Genomic DNA, 23108 nt, shown 5'->3' with positions numbered 1-23108 from the left:
AACAGGACTGCCAACAATTTCGTTGTTTTATTATGGAGAAATCTGCTAATCCATACAATACAATGATGCTGGCGGTACTAATTCTCTGATAGGAGTAATTAGAAACAACCTTATATATCCAAGAGAACAAAACAGTTAAGAATCTTGTCGTTAATCATTTTGTCACTAAAAATAATTACTTCTCGGCATCACCGGGTGTTGCCATTTAATCAGTGGCACTCCTTGTTCATAATTGAAATACACCACAATTTGTTAAAGTGCTTCGTTTGACCTATGAATTGTTCATTTCCTTGCGAATGTCGGTGTCGTTGCATTAAAAATTAGCTTCACTCTCATGACGAGCCAGCGCCGGTGGTAGTGTGGTTCCGCAAGGGCCTTTAAAATAAAATCTGCAAAAAAAAAAAAAAAATCAAATCATAATCAGAGGATCAGAGCAGAGTCTATATTGACTCCATCTACACCTCACGCTGCCTCGGCAAGGCCAGCAGCCATAATCAAGGACCAGTCGCACCCCTGGTCGCTCCCTTTTTCTACCCCATTGGGCAAAAAGTATAGAAGTGTGAAAACGCACACCTCCAGATTCGGGGACAGTTTCTTCCCAGCTGTTATGCAGCAACTGAATCATCCTACCACAACCAGAGAGCGGTCTTGAACTACTATTTACCTCTTAGGTGACCAACGGATCGGACTGGCGGTTGAAGTGATTTACTCCCCTGCTCTCTTATAGCGGACAATCGGCAATAACGGACACCATCTCTTCTCCTCCCCATCCCCCAGTGGTCCATTGTAATGAGGGTTTACTGTATGCGCTTACTTGGCAAAGTGCCTAACGAGAGCACAAGCTGATACACACAGGGCAAATTTCTGACATTTCCAGTGTCCTCTTTTCCATTGCCATTACTACACAGGTTAGTCGGAGTGATCTTACGCAGACCTAATAGAACAGATCTTCCTGTCGTTATTTTGGTTGTATTGAAGCAGTTGTACAAACAAAGAGATGAATGTGCCAGGTTTTCCTTATTCTACATGCAGTGTTGTAGCTGGCTGCTCTGTCCCAGGTCTGGTGAAAACTGTACGCTCTCCCTCCCTGTGTCTGTCGCTTCCTGTCCCCCATGTCCATATATACACCACCCTGTGGATCTAATGACCGTCCCAAAGTGTGCAAAATAATACTGCAAGATATATCTAGACAAAATGATAATAATATGCCAACAGTAGCTAGCTCCTACACAGGGACAGAATCTTTAACAAAGCACACACAGTGCTGGAACAAGAGGGGTCGCCTGTCCGTTCCCTTCACAGACGCTGGCCGAGCCGTTGAGTATTTTTCCAGCACATTTTGCGTTATGTTTCATGCACGCACCTGAATTGTGTGGTGGCGTTTGTGACTTGAGTGTTGAACTCTGCAACCGGCACGCCCCTTGCCGCCACCTGGGGAGCAAACAATGCTGCCGGGTAGACAATCGACGACGTGCCAACCTGAGACAACAGATCCAAAACATTGATGTGAGCAGATGATTTATGATCTCCCGGTCGACAAACACTTCAACTCCGCCACCCCCCCCACTCCCATTCCAACACTGACCTCTCTGTCCTGGGCCTCCTCCATTGTCAAACGTAAATTGGAGGAACAGCATCTCAAATATCGCTTGGGCCAGCTTGCAACCCAGCGGTATGATTGATGATCTCTCTAACTTCAAGTAACCCTGGCAACTCCTCTCTTTCCGTCCGACCCGAAACGTCACCCATTCCTTTTCCCCAGAGATGCTGCCTGTCCCGCTGAGTTACTCCGGCTTTCTGTGTCTGTATTTATGCCCGTTCAATGACATGTATTGACCTCCCCACCGTCAAAGGGAATTACAGGAGTCACTGCCTCAAAAAAGCAGCCAGGTATGTGTGTGCGCGTGGGCGCGCGTGTGCATATGAGTGTGTGCATGTCAGTCTGTCTGCACGCATGATTGTGTATATATATGCACACACATACACACACACACATGTATACATTTATATAATTATACATAGTTATACATAGTTATATACACAAACACAAACACGTGTACACATACATGTATTCACATATATTTGTGTATGTATATGCGTATATATGTGACATCTTTCCTACAAGTTGGTGCCCAAAAACTAAACACAATATACTCTAAATGTGGCCTCACTATCGTCTTATATAACTGCAATATCATCCCCCCCCCCTACTTCAATACTCTTCACATTCCCATCGCATTCAGAAATAATTCCTTTGATTGATGCACTGTAAGAAAAATGTCTACTTGCCAAAAGACAAAGGTCACAAATCTCTAGCTCGTTATTCACTTCCATCAGAATGTCGGAATCCAGAGTCTCCCCAAACCAGACCACGTGGGGGCGAAGTAGACCACTGCACCCCGACTCTTTACACCTAAGGAAGAGGAAAGAACAAGGCTGGAAACTCAAGGACTGAAGGGAAATGAAGTTCTATGTCCTCTCGCGTTGACGAGCAGGATTACAATGGGCAGATGGAAACACAGCACATGGGGCGTCACGGTGGCGCAGCGGTAGAGTTGCTGCCTCACGGTGCCAGAGACCCGGTTCCATCCTGACTACGGGTGCTGTCTGTACGGAGTTTGTACGTTCTCCCCGTGAACGGCGTAGGTTTTCTCAGAAATCTTTGGTTTTCTTCCACACTCCAAAGACGTGCTGGGTCGACTGGGCTTGTATTCACTGGAATTTAGAAGGATGAGAGGGAATCTTATAGAAACATATAAATTTCTTAAAGGATTGGAAAGGCTAGATGCCGGAAAAATGTTTCCGATGTTGGGGGAATCCAGAACCAAGGGTCACAGTTTAAGAATAAGGGCTAGGCCATTTAGGACTGAGACGAGGATAATTTTTTCATGAAGAGATTTGTGAATCTGTGGAATTCTGTGCCACAGGCAGCGGAGGCCAATTCACTGGATGTTTACAAGAGTTAGATTTAGCTCTTAAGGCAAAAGGAATCAAGGGAAATGGGGAAAAAGCAAGAATGGGGTACTGTTAGATGATCAGTCATGAACATATTGAATGGCGGTGCTGGCTTGAAGGGCCAAATGGCCTACTCCTGCACCTATTTTTCTGTGATAGACAAAATGCTGGAGTAACTCAATGGGACGGGCAGCATCCCTGCTACCTTCAGGTAGAAGGTACAGGAGCCTGAAGACTGCAACAACCAGGTTCAGGAATAGCTACTTCCCCACAGCCATCAGGCTATTAAACCTGGCTCGGACAAAACTCTGAGTATGAATAACCAATTATCTGTTATTTGCACTTTATCATTTTATTTATTCATGAGTGTATATATTTATATAATGGTATATGGATACACTGATCTGTTTTGTAGTCAATGCCTACTATGTTCTGTGTGCTTAAGCAAAGCAAGAATTTCATTGTCATATTAGGGACACATGACAATAAACTCACTGAACTGAACTTGAGCATCTCTGCAAAGAAGGAATGGGTGACGTTTCGGGACGAGACCCTATTATTCAATGTACAGGTTTGTAGGCTAATTGGCTTGGTATAAAAGTAAATTGTCCCGAGTGTGTGTAGGATAGTGTCAATGTGCGGGGATGGCTGGTCGGTGGAGACCCGGTGGGCCGCAGGGCCTATTTCCACACTGTATCTCTAAACTATAAAACAAAACTAATCAACAGCAGGGAAGAGCAAGATAAGGGCAGAATCCACATCCAATCTTATACCATGCTACAGTCCAGCATCCATCCCACTTTAGAAACATAGAAAAATAGGTGCAGCAGTAGGCCATTCGGCCCTTTGAGCCAGCACCACCATTCAATATGATTATGGCTGATCATCTAAAATCTGTGACCCTGTTCCAGATTCACAACTCTGGGTGAAAAAAAGTTTTTCCTCATCTCAGTCCTCAATGGCCTACCCCTTATTCTTCAACTTTGACCCCTGGTTCTGGACTCCCCCAACATCAGGAACATTTCTCCTGCATCTAGCCTGTCCAATCCTTTAAGAATTTTATATGTTTCTATAGTATGCCCTCTCATCCTTCTAAATTCTAGTGAATACAAGCCCAGTCGACCCATTCTTTCATCATGTCTTGAATTTTGACTTTGAGTTACTTTCTTGTGCATTTACAGTGTACTGACAGGAGAGTCGAGCACCAGAGGGCACAACCTCAGAATAAAAGGACATACCTTTAGTAAAGAGGTGAGATGGAATTTCCTATGCAATTTCAACTGTCATATGCTGAGAGAATGGAGCAGCTGGGCTTGTACACTCTGGAGTTTAGAAGGATGAGAGGGGTCTCATTGAAACATATAAGAATGTTAAGGGTTTGGACACGCTAGAGGCAGGAAACATGTTCCAGATGTTGGGAGAGTCCAGAACCACGGGCCACAGTTTAAGAATTAGGAACAAGCCATTTAGAACGGAGACAAGGAAACAATCTTTTTCACAGAGAGTGGTGAGTGTGGAATTCTCTGCCTCAGAAGGCGGTGGAGGCAGGTTCTCTGGATGCTTTCAAGAGAGAGCTAGATAGGGCTCTTAAAAATAGCAGAGTCTGGGGATATGGGGACAAGGCAGGAACAGGGTACTGATTGGGGATGATCAGCCATGATCACATTGTCTATTGAAAGGGCGCAAAGAAGATTTACAGGCACGTTGCCAGGACTCGAGCACCTGAGCTGCAGGGAGAGGTTGAGCAGGCTAGAACATTATTCCTTGGAGCGCAGGAGGATGAGCGATAATCTTGGAGGTGTACAAAATAATGGGACAGATAGATCTGGTAGTCTCTTGCCCAGAGTAGGGGAATCAAGAACCTGAGGGCAAGGGTTTAGGGTGAGTGGGGATAGATTTAATAGGAAGTTGAGGGGTGACATCTTTACACAAAGAATGATGTTTAGTTTGGAGATACAGCGTGGAAACAGGCCCTTCGGCCCAAGCCAGCCAACGATCCCCGCACATTAACACTGCTGCCGGACCCACTTTTATTCCAGCACTGTTGAGAAACGTCACCTATCCATGTTCTCCAGAGATGCTGCCTGACCCACTTTTACTCAAGTACTCTGTGAAACGTCACCTATCCATGTTCTCCAGAGATGCTGCCTGACCCGCTGAGTTACTCCAGCACTCTGTGAAACGTCACCTATCCATGTTCTCCACAGATGCTGCCTGACCCGCTGAGTTATAACCATATAACCATATAACAATTACAGCACGGAAACAGGCCATCTCGGCCCTACAAGTCCATGCCGAACAAATTTTTTTTCCCCCTTAGTCCCACCTGCCTGCACTCGTACCATAACCCTCCATTCCCTTCTCATCCATATGCCTATCCAATTTATTTTTAAATGATACCAATGAACCTGCCTCCACCACTTCCACTGGGAGCTCATTCCACACCGCCCACCACTCTCTGCGTAAAGAGTTCCCCCTCATATTACCCCTAAACTTCTGTCCCTTAATTCTGAAGTCATGTCCTCTTGTTTGAATCTTCCCTATTCTCAAAGGGAAAAGCTTGTCCACATCAACTCTGTCTATCCCTCTCATCATTTTAAAGACCTCTATCAGGTCCCCCCTTAACCTTCTGCACTCCAGAGAATAAAGACCTAACTTATTCAACCTATCTCTGTAACTTAGTTGTTGAAACCCAGGCAACATTCTAGTAAATCTCCTCTGTACTCTCTCTATTTTGTTGACATCCTTCCTATAATTTGGCGACCAAAATTGTACACCATACTCCAGATTTGGTCTCACCAATGCCTTGTACAATTTTAACATTACATCCCAGCTTCTATACTCAATGCTCTGATTTATAAAGGCTAGCATACCAAAAGCTTTCTTTACCACCCTATCTATATGAGATTCCACCTTCAAGGAACTATGCACGGTTATACCCAGATCCCTCTGTTCAACGGTATTCTTCAATTCCCTACCATTTACCATGTACGTCCTATTTTGATTTGTCCTGCCAAGGTGTAGCACCTCACATTTATCAGCATTAAACTCCATTGCCATCTTTCAGCCCATTTTTCCAAATGGCCTAAATCACTCTGTAGACTTTGGAAATCCTCTTCATTATCCACAACACCCCCTATCTTGGTATCATCTGCATACTTACTAATCCAATTTACCACACCTTCATCCAGATCATTCATGTACATGACAAACAACAAAGGACCCAACACAGATCCCTGAGGCACCCCACTAGTCACCTGCCTCCAACCCGACAAACAGCCATCCACCATTACCCTCTGGCTTCTCCCATTCAGCCACTGTTGAATCCATCTTGCTATTCCTGCATTTATACCCAACATTTGAACCTTCTTAACCAACCTTCCATGAGGAACCTTGTCAAAGGCCTTACTAAGTTACTCCAGCATTTTGTATGCTTTTGTGTTGAATTAACTGTGGCATGGTTTACTGAGGGCAGAGCTTAACGGAGATGTGCAGAGGAATCCCCCCCCCACACACAGAGGGTGGCCGGTGCCTGTAGCGCGCAGTCAACAGGTGGTTTTTTGAGACAGAGACGATGGGGACATTACAGAGGCTTTTGGATAGGCACGTGGATATGCAGAGAATGGAGGGATATTGATCATGTGCAGTTTAGGGTATTGTCACATGTACCGAGGTACAGTGAAAAGCTTTTGTTGCGTGCTAACCAGTCAGCAGAAAGACAACACATGATTACACTCGAGCTGTCCACAGTGTGCAGATACATAAGGGGAATAATGGGAATAACGTTTAGTGCAAGATAAAGTCCAGTAAAGTCCGATCAAAGAGTCCGAGGGTATTCGATGAGGTAGATAGTAGCTCAGGACTGCTCTCTAGTTTGATGATAGGATGATCCAGTTGCCTGATAACAACTGGGAGTAAACTGTCCTTGAATCTGGAGGTGTGCGTTTTCACACTTCTGTATCTTTTGCCCGATGGGAGAGGGGAGAAGAGGGAGTGACCAAGGTGGGCAGCAGGGCTTGTTTTTGTGCTGGGCTATTCTATGTACCAACTCTGACCACAATATAGAGATATGTGTTCAGCTCCACCAGGGCTCCATGGCCACTCTGCACCAAGACACAAATATTTGTACCTGGGAAGATTCTCCACTGGGATTCTGGCGTCTTCCGTGTCGGGATCTGGTGCCCTTGAAAGAAGAGAGAATAAAAGATTGATTTACATTCATTTATGACACCATTTGCCACGTATATTGAAATATTGTAATTTCTGCTGCTCGATCTACATCAGGGCTTTCAAACTCATTTTAACTTATTTTAGGTCACGGGCAAAATGTGACCATGCGTGCCAGATAGCGCCGTGCATGCACGGACGCAGCCCGATCCAGCACTGGAGACAGCTGCAGCCCGCTCTGGCATCGGGGAAACCATCCCACGGGCCAGATTGGACCCCTTCGCGGGCCGCGAGTTTGACACCCCTGATCTACACCGTGTAAATTTACAACATTTAGTTGACTTTATTGCCACGTGGTTTTGTTGCGTGCTAACCAGTCAGCGGAAAGGGCTAGATAGGGCTCTTAAAGATAGCGGAGTCAGGGGGATATGGGGAGAAGGCATGAACGGGGTAATGATTGGGGATGATCAGCCATGATCACAATGAATGGCGATGCTGGCTCGAAGGGCCGGATGGCCTACTCCTGCACCTATTGCCTATGATAACAATCAAGCCATACAGTGTGCAGATATATGATAAAAGGAATACTGTTTAGTGCAAAACAAAGTGCAGTACAGTCCAATCAAAGATAGGGTCTCCAATGAGGTAGATAGTAGCTCAGGACCGCTCTAGTTGGAAATAGAATGGTTCAGTTGCCTGATAACAGCTGGGGAGAAACTGTCCCTAAATCTGGAATTTAATTTATTGAGTTTATTTCTGGTAACGGAGGCTTGACCTAATTTTTAAAGAGATTGTTCATGAAACGTTTCATTCCACCCAGACCGTCTCTGTTCTAAATGGCTTACGCCTTATTCTTAAACTTTGGCCCCTGGTTCTGGACTCCCCCAACATCAGGAACATCTTTCCTGCCTCTAGTGTGTCCAAGCCCTTAACAATCTTATATGTTTCAATGAGATACCCTCTCATCCTTCTAAACTCCAGAGTGTACAAGCCCAGTTGCTCCATTCTCTACTGTTGTACTGTACTCTGTTGTACTGTTCTCTGTTCTACACATACCAGAACATGCCGCAGAACTGTTTTTATTGCATCAGACAGACACCACATGCATCACAAATATGAGGTTTATTAAGTCATTACCCTTTTCCAGCCAGGGCCTGACATATGGGACTCTTGTAGTTCGCTGTGACATTTTTACAGCTTGTGCAACGTGTTTTGAATAAACTGCCTAAAAGAACAAAATTACATAGATGAAAACACAAAACAAATGTTAACAAGTAAACTAATGATAGACTCAATAAGATATTAAGGAATAAAGAATGTAAAAAAAACTCATGTCAGCATGTGGTTGAGAGGGAAAAATCGATCAGCCATGATCAAATGGTGGAGCAGACTCGATGGGCTGAATGGCCTAATTCTGCTCCTTTATCTTATGGTCACAGGCTCCTCTGATCCATGCCAATCAAGATGCTCCACCTAAGCTGGTCACATTTGCCCATGTTTGGCTTTTATGCTTCTCAACCTTAGGTAGACAAAAAATGCTGGAGTAACTCAGTGGGTGAGGCAGCTTCTCTGGGGAGAAGGAATGGGCGACGTTTCGGGACAAGACCCTTCTTCAGACTAATGCCAGAGCTGGTGGGAGAACTGGAAAGGGGGAGGGTGTGGAGAGAGAGGGAAAGCAAGGGCTATTTGAAGTTAGAGAAGTCAATGTTCATACCGCTGGGGTGTAAGCTGCCCAAGCGAAATATGGGGTGCTTTTTCCTCCAATTTGCGCTGGGCCTCACTCAGACAATGGAGGAGGCCCAGGACAGAAAGGCCAGATTGGGAATGGGACGGGGGAGTTAAAGTACTGAGCAACCGGAAGATCAGGTAGGTTAAGGCGGACTGAGCGGAGGTGTCCAGCGAAACGATGGCCGAGCCTGCACTTGGTCTCGCCGATGTACAGAAGTTGACCTTCTAAACCTTCCCTATGCATGTACCTGTCGAAATGTCTTGTAAATGCAGTTATAGTACCTGCCTCAACTAGCTCCTCTGGCAGCTCGTTCCATATACCCACCACCCTCCGAGTGAAGAGGTTGGCTCCCGGGTTTGTATTACATTTTTTCCCCTCTCAACGTAAACATTTCTCCTCTGTTTTTTATTTTCTTACCCTGGATAAATGACTCTCACTGTACATATCTCTCTCTCATTCTCTCTATCTTCCCGATGGCTATCAAACTATACGACTCATCCCCCTTCTGTCATGAGGTAGACCGAGATCGACTCCCCCCCCCCCCCCCCCCACCCCAATCTTTGCACGTCCCCCAATCCTTTCCATTTGTCACTTTAATTTCATGATTTACATGTATGTATATTGTGTGATGTTATGACTGTTGGCAGTAAAGATCTAATGTATCGCATCCCTCTCCCCCTCGGCCCGGTGTAAATGTAAAATTGTCCCTCGTGTGTGTAGGGCAGTGTTAGCGTGCGGGAATTGCTGGTCGGTGCAGACGCGGTGGGCAGAACAGCTTGTTTCTGCCCCGTATCTTTAAAACTAAATGTGAAGAAAGATAGAAAAACCATACCAGGAATAAACTTACAGAACATACAAATAATTAGTGATTGTTCCAACAGTGAAGATTAATTTTTTTTAGGAGATAACCTGCTTGTTTAAATTTGTATTATGAATGGTGGGTCCTGTAATAGCAAAGAATTTTCCTAGCAGACCATAGTGTATTCATAAGATTTTAAGTTCAAAGAGCAGAATTAAGCCATTCGGCCCATCAAGTCTACTCCACCATTCAATCATGGCTGATCTATCTCTCCCCTCCTAATCCCAATCTCCTGCCTTCTCCCCATAACCCCTGACACCCGTACTAATCAAGAATCTACCTATCTCTGCCTTAAATATATCCACTGACTTAGCCTCCCCAGCCGCCTGTAGCAATGAATTCCACAGATTCACCACTCTTTGACTGAAGTAATACCTTCTCATCTCTTTCCTAAAGGAACGTCATAGTCAGTTTCAGTTTAGTTTATTATCACGTGTACCGAGGTGCAGTGAAAAGCATTTGTTGCATGCTATCCAGTCAGCAGAAAGACAATACTCTGAAAAGACAAATTGCTCTGGTATTTTATTTAATTCACACGTTTAATAGATAATGTTTTATTATTGATGTTTAATGTTTTATGTGTCATTCCTAACTGTCACTGTGTCATGCTGGCACTTGCGGGCGGAGCTCCAAGGCAAATTCCTTGTATGTGAATACTTGGCCAATAAACTTATTCATTCATTCACTCATTCAATACATGATTACAATCAAGCCATTCACAGTGTATAGATACATGATAAGTGAATAATGTTTAGTGCCTTCTGTGGCAAAGAATTCCACAAAGTGTTATCGGGGTCATCGCCCTCATTATCACAGCAATTAAATCCACACTCTTCTCCACACAGACATAACAAGCAAAGTGCCCAGACAAGCAGCAATGACTACAATCACGGTTTTGAGAATACAAAAGAGGTCACGTACCGTGAATTTCATGAATATCTTTTGATCCTGCTCTTTTGTGCAGCTCGTCAATGTTCTGCGTGATAACCACGACCTTGCGGCCTTGCTTGCTGAGCCTGGCCTCGCAGTCGGCAATCGCTGCGTGTGCGGGGTTCGGCTGCTTGCTCAGCATCAGCTCGCGCCGGTAGTGATAGAATTCCCAAACCCGGGAAGGATTCCGTGAAAACGCTTCTGGGGTCGCCAGATCCTGATCATGGAAAAGGGGTGGGGAGGCAGAGGCAAAATGCACCTTATTTAGAGTATTGTGTGCTCAGTCCAGGGCACCGTATTATATGAAGGATGTCATCAAGCTGGAAAAGGGTGCAGAGAAGATATGCGAGGATGGTGTCAGGACTCGAGGGTCTGAGCTATAGGGAGAGTTTGAGCAGGCTGGGACTCTATTCCCTGGAGCGCAGGAGGATGAGGGGTGATCTTATAGAGGTGTATAAAGTTGTTGCCCTCTGGCAGGAGTTACAGGTCAGCCAAAACACGCACCTCCAGACTCAGAGACAGTTTCTTCCCCAAAGCAATCTGCACACTCAATATGAAAAAACACTGAGTATTATTCATGCTGCACTCTTCCATGCTGCTACCCACCTCACACTTTACTATCACCATGTGCAATACTGATTATTTATTTAATCTTGATACCATGTTTTATAACCTTGTTTTTAAATTGTGTCCGGTGTTTTTTTATGTCTGTATATTATGCGCCAATGGAGTGGCAATAATAATGTTGTTGTATGCAGTGCTTACAATGACAAATAAAGGCCTTCATTCATTCAAAATCATTGGAGGAATAGATCGGGTAGATGCACAGAGTCTCTTGCCCAGAGTAGGGGAATCGAGGACCAGAGGACACACGATTAAGGTGAAGGGGAAAATATTTAATAGGAATCTAAGGGTAACTTCTTCACACAGCGAGTGGTGGGTGTATGGAACAAGCTATATGAAGCTGGAGGAAGGAATGTAGGTGGAGGAGGAGAAATAGGTGAAAGTCCAGGTTGGGCAAATAGATCATCCAAGAACATCACAATGTACCATGAAACAAAATGGAAAAAATGCAGCATTGGTAGACATTTCTTAATGTTTTATAACAGCACTTTAAATTAATATAACGCTGGCATTCAAAATCTGCAATCAGTGCCTAATCTGATTATTAGTAATAAAATCTGCAAGCATTTTATTATCTGATTATTATAATCTGATAAGTGATAATAATAATAAAATTTAGATTTCATGAGCAAGGCTATTAGCTAATGTTTAATTTAGTTTAGAGATACAGCACAGAATCACGGCGACCAGCCCACGCTGACCAGCGATCACCCCGTACACCAGCACTATCCTACACACACGAGGGACAATTTACAATCTTTACCAAACCCAATTAACCTACAAAGCTGTATGTCGTTGGAGTGTGGGAGGAAACTGGACGTCCGGGGAAAACCCACGGAGTCATGGGGAGAGCGTACAAACTCCGTACTGAAAGGGCACGTCGCCAGGATCAAACCCACATCCACGGCGCTGTAAAGCAGCACCACTACCGCTACGCCACTGTGCCGCCCTACAGCTATCCTCAGCCTTTTATATCTGGATTGCTAATCTCTTCTTACAAGTGTAAGAACCTGTACCATGTTGTTGAAATGTGCGTCTGCAGCATAGATTACTAAAAACATTATAAAACACTTCTTATCAGGATATCAACAGGCGTGAAGGATTACAGATAGTTGACCTAGAAGATAATATGATGTATAGAAGATTCCTCAGTTTAGTCTAGTTTGTTGTCACGCGTATCAAGGTACAGTGAAAAGCTTTTGTCGTGTGCTATCCAGTTAGCGGAAAGACTATACGTGATTACAATCGAGCCTTCCACAATGTACAGATACATGATAAAGTGAATATTGATTAGTTTGGGTATCGGGGGCTATGGGGAGAAGGCAGGAGAATGGATTTAGGAGAGATAGATCAGCCATGAATGAATGGCGGAGTAGACTTGATGGGCCAAATGGCCTAATTCTGCTCCTATCACTTGTGACCTTATGAATCACATTTATAAGTCCAGTAACGTCCGATCAAAGTTAGTCCGAGGGTCTTCAATGAGGTAGATAGTAGCTCAGGAGTGCTCTCTAGTTGTTGATAGGATGGTTCAGTTGCCTGACAACAGCTGGGAAGAAATTGTCGCTGAATCTGGAGGTGTGTGTTTTCACTCTTTACCTCTTGCCTGATGGGAGAGGGGAGAAGAGGGGGTGACCAGGGTGCAACTCATCCTTCTTTATTTTGCACCGGGGATGATTGGGTTTCCGGGAGAAGGGTCTCGACCCAAAACGTCACCCGTTCCTTCTCTCCAGAGATGCTGTCCGTCCCGCTGAGTTAGTTACTCCAGCTTTTTCTGTATATCTGCAGTTCCTTCCTGCACATTGGGTTTCCGGACATGATTGGGTTAACAAATGATGAGTGTTTGACGGCGTGGGGGCCTGTACTTTCCGGAGTTTAGAAGGATGAGGTGGGACCTCAATGAAAGTTACCAAATAATGAAAGGCCCGGATAGTGGATGTTTCCACTAGCGGGAGAGTCTAGGACCAGTCAGAATTAAAGGATGTACCTTTAGAAAGGAGACGAAGAATGTCTTTACTCAGAGGGTGGTGAATCTGTGGAATTCATCGCCACAGACGGCTGTGGAGGCCAAATCAATGGCTATTTCTAAGGTGGCGATTGACAGATTCTTGATTAGTACGGGTGTCAGGGGTTATGGGGAAAAGGTAAGAGATAGGGGTTGAGGGGGAAAGATAGGTCAGCATGGAGGAGCAGAGTTGATGGGCCGAATGGCCAAATTCTGCTGCAATGATTTATGAACATACCTGGGCTTGCCATTTCCTCCAGAAACCCCCTGCTCCACGGAACGTGGGCACGCCACTCTCCGCGCTGGCACCCGCCCCTGTTATAATTGTTATGTGCTTGGCTTTGGCGAAGACTTCCCGAAATTCGGCCAAATCTAAAAAAAAATACGGGGAAAAAAAATACCACAATCAGAATACTTTAACAAAAGAAAACAAAACTATGAAAGTATAAACATAGAAAATAAGTGCAGGAGTAGGCCATTCGGCCCTTCGAGCCTGCACCGCCATTCAATATGATCATGGCTGACCATCCAACTCAGTATCCTGTACCTGCCTTCTCTCCATACCCCCTGATCCCTTTAGCCACATCTAACTCCCTCTTAAATATAGCAAATGAACTGGCCTCAACTACCTTCTGTGGCAGAGAGTTCCAGAGATTTAACACTCTCTGTGTGAAAAATGTTTTTCTCATCTCGGTCCTAAAGGATTTCCCCTTTATCCTTAAATTGTGACCCCTTGTCCTGGACTTCCCCAACATCGGGAACAATCTTCCTGCACCTAGCCTGTCCAACCCCTTAAGAATTTTGTAAGTTTCTATAAGATCCCCCCTCAATCTTCTAAATTCTAGCGAGTACAAGCCGAGTCTATCCAGTCTTTCTTCATATGAAAGTCCTGACATCCCAGGAATCAGTCTGGTGAACTTTCTCTGTACTCCCTCTATGGCAAGAATGTCTTTCCTCAGATTTGGAGACCAAAACTGTACACAACACTCCAGGTGTGGTCTCACCAATACCCTGTACAACTGCAGTAGAACCTCCCTGCTCCTATACTCAAATCCTTTTGCTATGAATGCTAACATACGATTCACTTTCGTCACTGCCTGCTGCACCTGCATGCCTACTTTCAATGACTGGTGTACCATGACACCCAGGTCTCGTTGCATCTCCCCTTTTCCTAATCGGCCACCATTTAGATACATGGAAGGATAAAGAGACGGGCCCTTCTGCCCACAATGTTTGTGCCAAGCATAATGCCAAGTTAAACTTCATACGGCACGGTGACGCAGCGGTAGAGTTGCTGCCTTACAGCAAATGCAACACCGGAGACCCGCGTTCGATCCCGACCACGGGTGCTGTCTGTACGGAGCTTGTACGTTCTACCCGTGACCTGCGTGGGGTTTCTCCCCGGTTTCCCCCCACACTCCAAAGACGTGCAGGTTTGTCGGTTAATTGGCTTGATAAATGTAAAAATTGTCCCGAGTGGGTGTAGAATGGTGTTAATGTGCGGGGATCGCTGGTCGGCGTGGACTCAGTGGTCCGAAGGTGCCTGTTTCCACGCTGTATCTCTAAACTAAACGAATCTCATCGGACTGTATGTGATGCATATCCCTCTATTCCCTGCCCTTCCATGTGCCTATTTAAAAGCATCTTAAATATCACTAATCGTATCTGCCTCCACCACCACCCCCGCAATGTGTTCCAGGCTCCCAGCACCCTGTACAATAAAACTACTCTGCACATCCCCATTAATTTTACCTCCATTCACCCTACAGCTAGACCTTTTAGTGTTGGGCATCTCTACCCTGGAGAAAAGGTTCTGACTGTCTACCCTATTTTCACCTCTCATAATTTTAGACAATAGGCAATAGGTGCAGGAGGAGTAGGCCATTCGGCCGTTCGAGCCAGCACCGCCATTCAATGTGATCATGGCTGACCATCCCCAATCAGTACCCCGTTCCTGCCTTCTCCCCATATCCCGACTCCACTATTTTTAACAGCCCTATCTAGTATCCAGAGAACCGGCCTCCACCGCCCTCCGATGCAGAGAATTCCACAGACTCACAACTTTCTGTGAGAAAAAGTGTTTCCTCGTCCCCGTTCTAAATGGCTTATTCCTTATTCTTAAACTGTGGCCCCTGGTTCTGGACTTCCCCAACATCGGGAACATGTTTCCTGCCTCTAGCGTGTCCAAACCCTTAATAATCTTATATATTTCAATAAGATCTCCTCTCATCCTTCTAAAGACCAGCCGCTCCTTTCTCTCAGCATATGACAGTCCCTTGTTTTATATACTTGCAGATATCAAAAACACAAACATAAATTAAGTGAATTTGTATTTTTGGGAGAACACTGCGATTATGTTAGGAAACAATACTGACGTTTCAGGACCGGATCCTTCAGTCTGAAAAAGGGTCGCGGCCTGAAACATCACCTATCCATGTTCTCCAGAGATGCTGCCTGGCCCGCTGAGTTACTCCAGCACTTTGTGTCTTTTACAAAAAATCCAAATACTATATTTAAATTGAGATGGTTTGGAGAAATAAAACTGAACTCAGAGGATACAACCACCCAGAAAAAGTTGAATATGCTTGCAGAGTGATAATTATGGCAGCAGTGAGAAGGCTTAGATTTCGATTCAAGACCCTGCATCAGGAGTGGTACCACCAATAATTAATTACAGTTGAATAGGCAAGAGAGTGTCAGGAGTGTTAACTGTCATATGTACCAAAGCCGAATAATGAAACTTTTAATGTAATAACAAGGAACGATCGATACTGATTTACCAAAGAAAGACACAAAGTGCTGGAATAATTCAACGGGTCAGGCAGCATCCCTGGAGAATATGGATAGGTGATGCTTCGGGTCGGGAACCATTAGACTTTAGAGATATAGCGCGGAAACAGGCCCTTCAGAACACCGAGTCAGCGCTGACCAGCGATCACCCCCGTACAGTTTCAATCCTACACACTAGGGACAATTTACAATTTTTTTTTATAACCAAAGTCAATTAACCTACAGACTTGTGTGCTTCGTTGGGAGTGTGGGAGGAAACTGGAGCACCCAGAGGAAACACTCGCGTTCACAGGGAGAATGGGCAAAAGGTATCCTGACAACACCCGTAGTCGGGATCAAACCCGGGTCTCTGGTAAGGCAGCAACTCTACCGCTGCATCACAGTGCCACCCCCTTCTTCAGACTGATTGCAGGGTGAGGTGTGGGGAGGGGGGTGGGGGAAGGAAGAAAGCTGGAAGAGAGGATAGGCAGACCAAACAATAGCTGGTAAAAAGGTAAACACAGGCGTGGGGAGCGAACATTTTCAAGAGTTGTTAGAAAAGTGGGTCCACCTTTGCATGAAATGTTATTGAAACATGCTTCAAGAGCACAGGTTACCAAACACCGTGGAATGAATGCCTATCTGGGCACAAACAAATATCAAAGATTACACGGCCTTGACAGGGAATATTAACAAACACATTAACTCCTTTTCTCTTCCTATCTGAGATCTACAGAGAAGATATCAAAATGGCACCAATGATAAAGGATTTTAGTCAAATAAAACCATTGCCAACACGCGTTCATGCTTTCTTATCTGAATCCTGACCCCGATTCTCCCTAACCCACCTATTTGAAATAGAACATAGAACACAGAAAAGTACTACTCAAGAATACACCCTTCAGCCCACAATGTCCATGCCGAATATGATGTTAAGATAAGCTAAACCCATCTGCCTACACATGATCCAAACCCCTCCAATCCCTGCATATTCACCCACCTATCCAAAACATCCCTTAAGCGCAGCTATTGTATATGCCTCCACCACCATCCCTGGCAGAGGGCATATATACACCATTTTGCCTCTTCATCATTTTAAGAAATCTTAATAATATTATCAAAAGTTTTATTGTCACGTGTTCTAAATCAGGGGTTCCCTACCTTTTTTCGTCCCGTTTACCCCGGGCAACTTTAATAGCACATAACAATGTTATTTCACTTATTTATGAACAACTAATGATGAACAGATACCGGTATACCAGAACCAAACATAGTCAGTCAATGAGAAAAAATATGTACAAATCCAGAATCAACAAATTTACCCCTGGGTAGGTGAAATTTACCGCAGGTTGGGAACCCTTGTTCTAAATGGTTACTTGCAGAAACACAACACATACGTGAACATAGCACTCTGTAATAAATATATATATATATTTATTACAGAGATAAATATAGATACGCGTGCACACACACATATATATATACACATACACACACACACACATATATATATATATATCTATAAATTGCAAGAGACCAAGCCCAAGGAGCGTAGCGACTGAGGGGGTAGTAGGAAGTTTTTGCATTTTACAGCTTGAAATTGATTAAACTAGACCTGATTATACAGTTACAAAGTCTAATCCAACAGCATTACAATACTTCAGCACTTGACACCCAACCGCGATCACACTCTCTCACTTTCCCACCTTTAAATATAATTTTTTCAAGCAGCAGTTTTTACAGACTTAATTAACTTAATTTTACAGACTTTCTTCATCAACAAAGTACATACCTGAACTTTGGCGTATCATTTCAGTCTGGGTCATGAGCAGCTTGGAGGATTGCTTTAGCCAATTGCCCACCTGGGGAACTAGCTTCCTGGTAGTAAACTGAAGAAGAATCATTGCAATTATTGGCTGATTCTGGAAGAGAAATGATATATATATGTTCTTAAAATATGCAGGAAGCTTCAAGCCTGCTCCGTCCTCAAATAAGAATGAAATATGTGGATTTCACTCATGTCAATATTCACAAGAGGAGGAGCTCGATTGTTGGGGCTGATGTACAACAATAACAACACTCTTACATTTATACCGCACAACTCAATTGGGGGACAGCACGGTGGCAGGGTTGCTGCCTTACAGTGCCAGAGACCTGGGTTCCATCCTGATCTCGGGTGCCGTCTGTACGGAGTTTGTACATTCTTCCTGTGACCTGCGTGGGTTTTCGCCGAGTGCTCCGGTTTCCTCCTACACTCCAAAGATGTACAGGGTTGTAAGAATTCGACTTTGGTAAAAATTTTAAATTACCCCTTGTGTGTAGAATAGTGCTAGTGTACAGGGTGATCGCTGGTCGACGTGAACTCGGTGGGCCGAAGGGCCTGTTTCCGTGCTGTATCCCTAAACTAAACTTAAATAATGACAGAGATGGATTTCACTCCGTCAAAATTCACAAAGGAGAACAATAATAACACTTTAACATTTTTGCAGTGACTAGTGTGGTGCCGCAAGGCTCAGTGCTGGAACATTGTTCCCGATGTTGGGGAAGTCCAGGACAAGGGGTCACAGCTTAAGGATAAGGGGGAAATCCTTTAAAACCGAGATGAGAACTTTTTTCACACAGAGAGTGGTGAATCTCTGGAACTCTCTGCCACAGAGGGTAGTTGAGGCCAGTTCATTGGCTATATTTAAGAGGGAGTTAGATGTTGCCCTTGTGGCTAAGGGGATCAGAGGGTATGGAGAGAAGGCAGGTACGGGATACTGAGTTGGATGATCAGCCATGATCATATTGAACGGCGGTGCAGGCTCGAAGGGCCGAATGGCCTACTCCTGCACCTAATTTCTATGTTTCTATGTTTCTATCAGTTATTTACAATATATTAATGATTTAGACGAGGGAATTAAATGTGACATCTCCAAGTTTGCAGATGACACAAAGCTGGGTGGATGTGAGCTGCGAGGAGGATGCTATGAGGCTGCAGGGTGACTTGGATAGGTTGGGTGAGTGGGCAGATGCATGGCAGATGCAGTATAATGTGGATAAATGTGAGGTTATCCACTTTTGTGGCAAGAACAGGAAGGCAGATTATTATCTGAATTATGTCAGATTTGGAAAAGGAGAGGTGCTACGAGACCTGGGTGTGTTTGTACATCAGTCACTGAAAGTAAGCATGCAGGTACAGCAGGCAGTGAAGAAAGCTAATGGCATGTTGGCCTTCATTGCGAGAGGATTTGAGTTTAGCTGCAAGAAGGTCCTACTGCAGTTGTACAGGGCCCAGGTGAGACTGCACCTGGAGTATTGGGTGCAATCTTGGTCTCCTAATTTGAGAAAAGGCATTATTGCTATTGAGGGAATGCAGCGTAGGTTCTCCACGTTAATTCCCAGGATGGCGGGACTGACATCTGATGAAAGAATTGGTCCACTGGGTTTATATTCACTGGAATTTAGGATGAGAGGGGATCTTATAGAAACATATAGAATTCTTAAAGGATTGGACAGGGTAGATGCAGGAACAATGTTCCCAATGTTGGGGAGTCCAAAACCAGGGGTCACAGTTTAAGAATAAGGGGTCGGCCATTTAGGACTGAGATGAGGAAAAACTATGTCACCCAGAAAGTTGTGAATCTGTGGAATTCTCTGCCACAGAAAGCAGTGGAGGCCAATCCACTCGATGTTTTCAAGAGTTTGATAGAGCTCATAAAGATAGCGGAGTCAGGAGATATGGTGAGAAGGCAGGAACAGGGTACCGGGACTAAAGGAATCAAGGGATATGGGGAAAAAGCAGGATCAGCCATGATCATACTGAATGGCGGTGCTGGCTCGAAAGGCCGAATGGCCTACTGCTGCATTTATTTTCCTATGTTCACAACAATTCCAAACACCTCGCAGTGCCAGAGACCCGGATTCGATCCTGACCTCGGGTACTGTCTGTGTGGAGTACGCACATTCCCCGCTGTGGTCGCATGGGTTTCCTTTGGGTGCTCCGGTTTCCACCCACATCCCAAAGACACGTGGGATTGTGGGTTAATTAGCCCTCTGTTAATCACCCCTAGTATGTAGGGAGTGGGTGAGAAAACAGAATAACCTAGAAATTAGTGTGAACAGGTGATTGAAGCTCAGTACGGGTGACAATAGACATTAGGTGCAGGAGTAGGCCATTCGGCCTATCGAGCCAGTACTGCCATTCAATGTGATCATGGCTGATCATCCCCAATCAGTACCCCATTCCTGTGTTCTCCCCATATTCCCTGACTCCGCTATTTTTAAAGAGCCCTATCTAGCTCTCTCTTGAAAGTATCCAGAGAACCTGCCTCCACCGCCCTCTGAGGCAGAGAATTCCACAGACTCACAACTCTCTGTGAGAAAAAGTGTTTCCTCGTCTCCGTTCTAAATGGCTTACTCCTTATTCTTAAACTGTGGCCCCTGGTTCTGGACTCCCCCAACATCAGGGACATGTTTCCTGCCTCTAGCGTTTCCAAACCCTTAACAATCTTAGTGAGGGTGAGTTTGAGGGGGGCCTGATTTTGAACGAACACTATATGATCATCAACGTTTCACAAACGGTACAGGTCTAGGTTCAGGTTTATTATTGTCATGTGTACCGAGATACAGTGAAAAGCAGACTCGGGGGGGGGGGGGGGGGGGGGGGGGGGGCAAGAAGGGGAGGTTTGTGTGGACTGAGGGAGGATTAAACTCGGGGAGATTGTCCCGGGAGACTCGGGGGGGAGACCGTGCACCGAGGGTCTGTATCGGGGGAGAGTGGGGGAGTAGGGGGTACCAGGGAAATTGTGCAGCGGGGGAGACTCTGTATCGGGGGAGACTGTGTACGGGGGGGGGCAGCGTGGGCAGTGGGGAGTGTGCAGGGGGGGAGTGTGTGCAGGGGGGGGAGTGTGCAGGCAGTGGGGGAGTGTGCAGGGGGGGGGAGTGCAGGGGGGGTGCAGTGGGGCAGGTGGAGGGAGTGTGCAGGGGGGGTGTGGAGGGCAGTGGGCAGGGAGGAGTGTGCAGTGGGGGTGCAGTGTGTGTGTGGAGGGAGGGAGTGTGCAGGTGGGGAGTGTGCAGGGGGGGGGGGAGTGTGCAGTGGGGGAGGTGCAGTGTGCAGTGTGGGGGGGGTGGGGGTGTTGTGGAGTGCAGGGGGGGGGAGTGTGCAGGAGGGGGAGTGTGCAGCAGGGAGGGAGTGTGCAGGGTGAGGGAGTGTGCAGTGGGGGAGTGTGCAGTGGGGGAGTGTGCAGGGGGGAGTGGGAGTGGGGGAGTGTGTGCAGGGGGGGGAGTGTGCAGGGGAGGTGCAGTGGGGAGTGTGCAGGGGGGGGGTGTGCAGTGAGTGTGCAGGGGGGGTGGAGTGTGCAGGGAGGGGGAGTGTGCAGGGGGGGAGTGTGCAGTGGCAGGGGGGAGTGTGCAGTGGGGGAGGGGGTGAGGGGAGTGTGCAGTGGGGGGGGGGGAGTGTGGAGGGGCAGGGGGGGGGGTGTGCAGGGGGGAGTGTGCAGTGGGGGGGGTGGAGTGTGCAGGGGGGGTGCAGGAGGGGGAGTGTGCAGTGGGGGAGTGTGGGGGAGGGGGGGGGAGTGTGGAGTGGGGGAGTGGGGGGGGAGTGTGCAGTGGGGGAGTGGGGGGGGGTGTGTGCAGGGGGGAGTGTGCAGGGGGGAGTGTGCAGTGTGGGGGAGTGTGCAGTGGGGCAGTGGGGGGGGGAGTGTGCAGTGTGTGCAGTGGGGGAGTGTGTGCAGGGGGGGTGTGGAGTGGGGGAGCAGTGGGGGGAGTGTGCAGGGGGGGGGTGTGCAGTGTGTGGAGGGGGGGTGTGTGCAGGGGGGGGGGGTGTGCAGGGGGGGGGGTGTGGGGTGTGCAGGGGGGGGGGGGCAGGGGGGGGGTGTGCAGTGGGGGAGTGTGCAGTGGGGGGGGTGTGCAGGGGGGGAGTGTGCAGGGGGGGGAGTGTGCAGTGGGGGGTGTGTGGCAGTGGGGGGGGTGTGCAGTGGGGGGTGTGCAGTGGGGGGGGTGTGCAGTGGGGGGGTGTGCAGTGGGGGGGTGGGGTGCAGTGGGGGGGGTGTGCAGTGTGCAGTGGGGGGGTGTGTGCAGGGGGTGTGCAGGGGGGGGGGAAGTGGGAGTGTGCAGGGGGGGGGGTGTGCAGGGGGGGAGTGTGCAGTGGGGGGGTGTGTGGGGGGAGTGGGGTGGGGTGGGAGGGGGGGGGGGTGTGCAGTGGGGGGGTGTGCAGTGGGGGGAGTGTGAGTGGGGGAGTGTGCAGTGGGGGTGCAGTGGGTGGGGGGTGTGTGCAGTGGGGGGTGTGAGTGGGGGGGAGTGTGTGCAGTGGGGGGGTGTGTGCAGGGGGGGTGTGCAGTGGGGGGGAGGTGCAGGGGGGGGTGTGCAGAGGGGGGGAGTGTGCAGGGGGGGTGTGTGCAGTGAGGGAGTGTGTGCAGTGAGGGAGGGGAGGGGGGGGTGTGCAGGGGGGGTGTGTGCAGTGAGGGAGTGTGTGCAGGGGGGGTGGAGGTGGTGTGTGCAGTGGGGAGTGTGTGCAGGAGGGAGTGGAGGGGGGGAGGAGGGAGTGTGTGCAGTGAGGGAGTGTGGAGGGGGGGAGTGTGTGTGCAGTGAGGGAGTGTGTGCAGTGAGGGGGAGTGTGTGTGCACAGGAGGGAGTGTGGGGGGGGGGGTGTGTGCAGTGGTGGAGGGGGGGGGGCAGGGAGTCTGTGGGGGGGGGTGTGCAGGGAGGGGGGGGGGGGGGGAGAGTCTCTAGGCCAGGCCAGGCTGGCGGTCAACCACCTGACAGCTGACGAGTGCTGACACTCCACTCCCCTCCTTACCTGCGGCCTGGAGCTGGCGACTGGTGAGAGAGCAGCGACCCGTCAGACCGTCTGTCCGTCGAGGCTCGCCGTCTGTCTGTCTGTCTGTCCGTCTGTCCCGGGGCAGCGGCTGAGGCGGAGGCGGCGGTTGTGAGACTGACTGGAGGCGGCGGCCGTCGCCGGGCGGGAGCGTGAACGCGAGCGGAGTCGGAGCGGCAGCGGCAGCGCCCCCTGCAGTCGCGGAGGAGCGCCTGCCCCACCCACGCCCACCAGGCGGCGTGCGACGCGGCACGTCCGGCACTGACACTGACAC

General features: G+C 47.5%; 1 protein-coding gene across 2 annotated transcripts; it reads right to left on the bottom strand.

Annotated features, from left to right (window-relative positions):
• Positions 1-8: 8 nt before the first annotated feature.
• Positions 9-23008, bottom strand: sirt5 (sirtuin 5). Of its 2 annotated transcripts, none has more exons than XM_055654010.1 (9): positions 22817-23008; positions 17831-17960; positions 13508-13641; positions 10632-10857; positions 8260-8347; positions 7085-7138; positions 2290-2413; positions 1364-1479; positions 9-389 (listed from the first exon to the last, which is right to left on the bottom strand). In XM_055654010.1, the coding sequence occupies exons 2-9, from the start codon at positions 17940-17942 to the stop codon at positions 314-316; spliced, it is 930 nt and encodes a 309-aa protein (XP_055509985.1). In that variant the 5' UTR covers positions 17943-17960; positions 22817-23008; the 3' UTR covers positions 9-313. The 2 variants fall into 2 exon arrangements, with proteins under 2 accessions (XP_055509985.1, XP_055509993.1); XM_055654018.1 differs by having other exon boundaries at positions 17831-17927.
• Positions 23009-23108: the final 100 nt, after the last annotated feature.

This window comes from Leucoraja erinacea, chromosome 2 (assembly GCF_028641065.1).
Source record: "Leucoraja erinacea ecotype New England chromosome 2, Leri_hhj_1, whole genome shotgun sequence".
Taxonomy (NCBI): domain Eukaryota; kingdom Metazoa; phylum Chordata; class Chondrichthyes; order Rajiformes; family Rajidae; genus Leucoraja; species Leucoraja erinaceus.
The sequence above is the reverse complement of the archived record's forward strand: the minus strand, read 5'-3'. Positions and strand labels throughout refer to the sequence as shown.

What these genes read in the sequence shown, in the direction of transcription:
- sirt5 (XM_055654010.1), bottom strand. Translation starts at nt 17,942, where the DNA reads ATGATTCTTCTTCAGTTTACTACCAGGAAGCTAGTTCCCCAGGTGGGC. An exon ending in GGAGGAAATGGCAAGCCCAG is followed by an intron (nt 10,858 to 13,507) that starts GTATGTTCATAA and finishes TTCCATGATCAG; the next exon opens with GATCTGGCGACCCCAGAAGC. An exon ending in CAGGCCCTGGCTGGAAAAGG is followed by an intron (nt 7,139 to 8,259) that starts GTAATGACTTAA and finishes TCTTCTTTCAAG; the next exon opens with GGCACCAGATCCCGACACGG.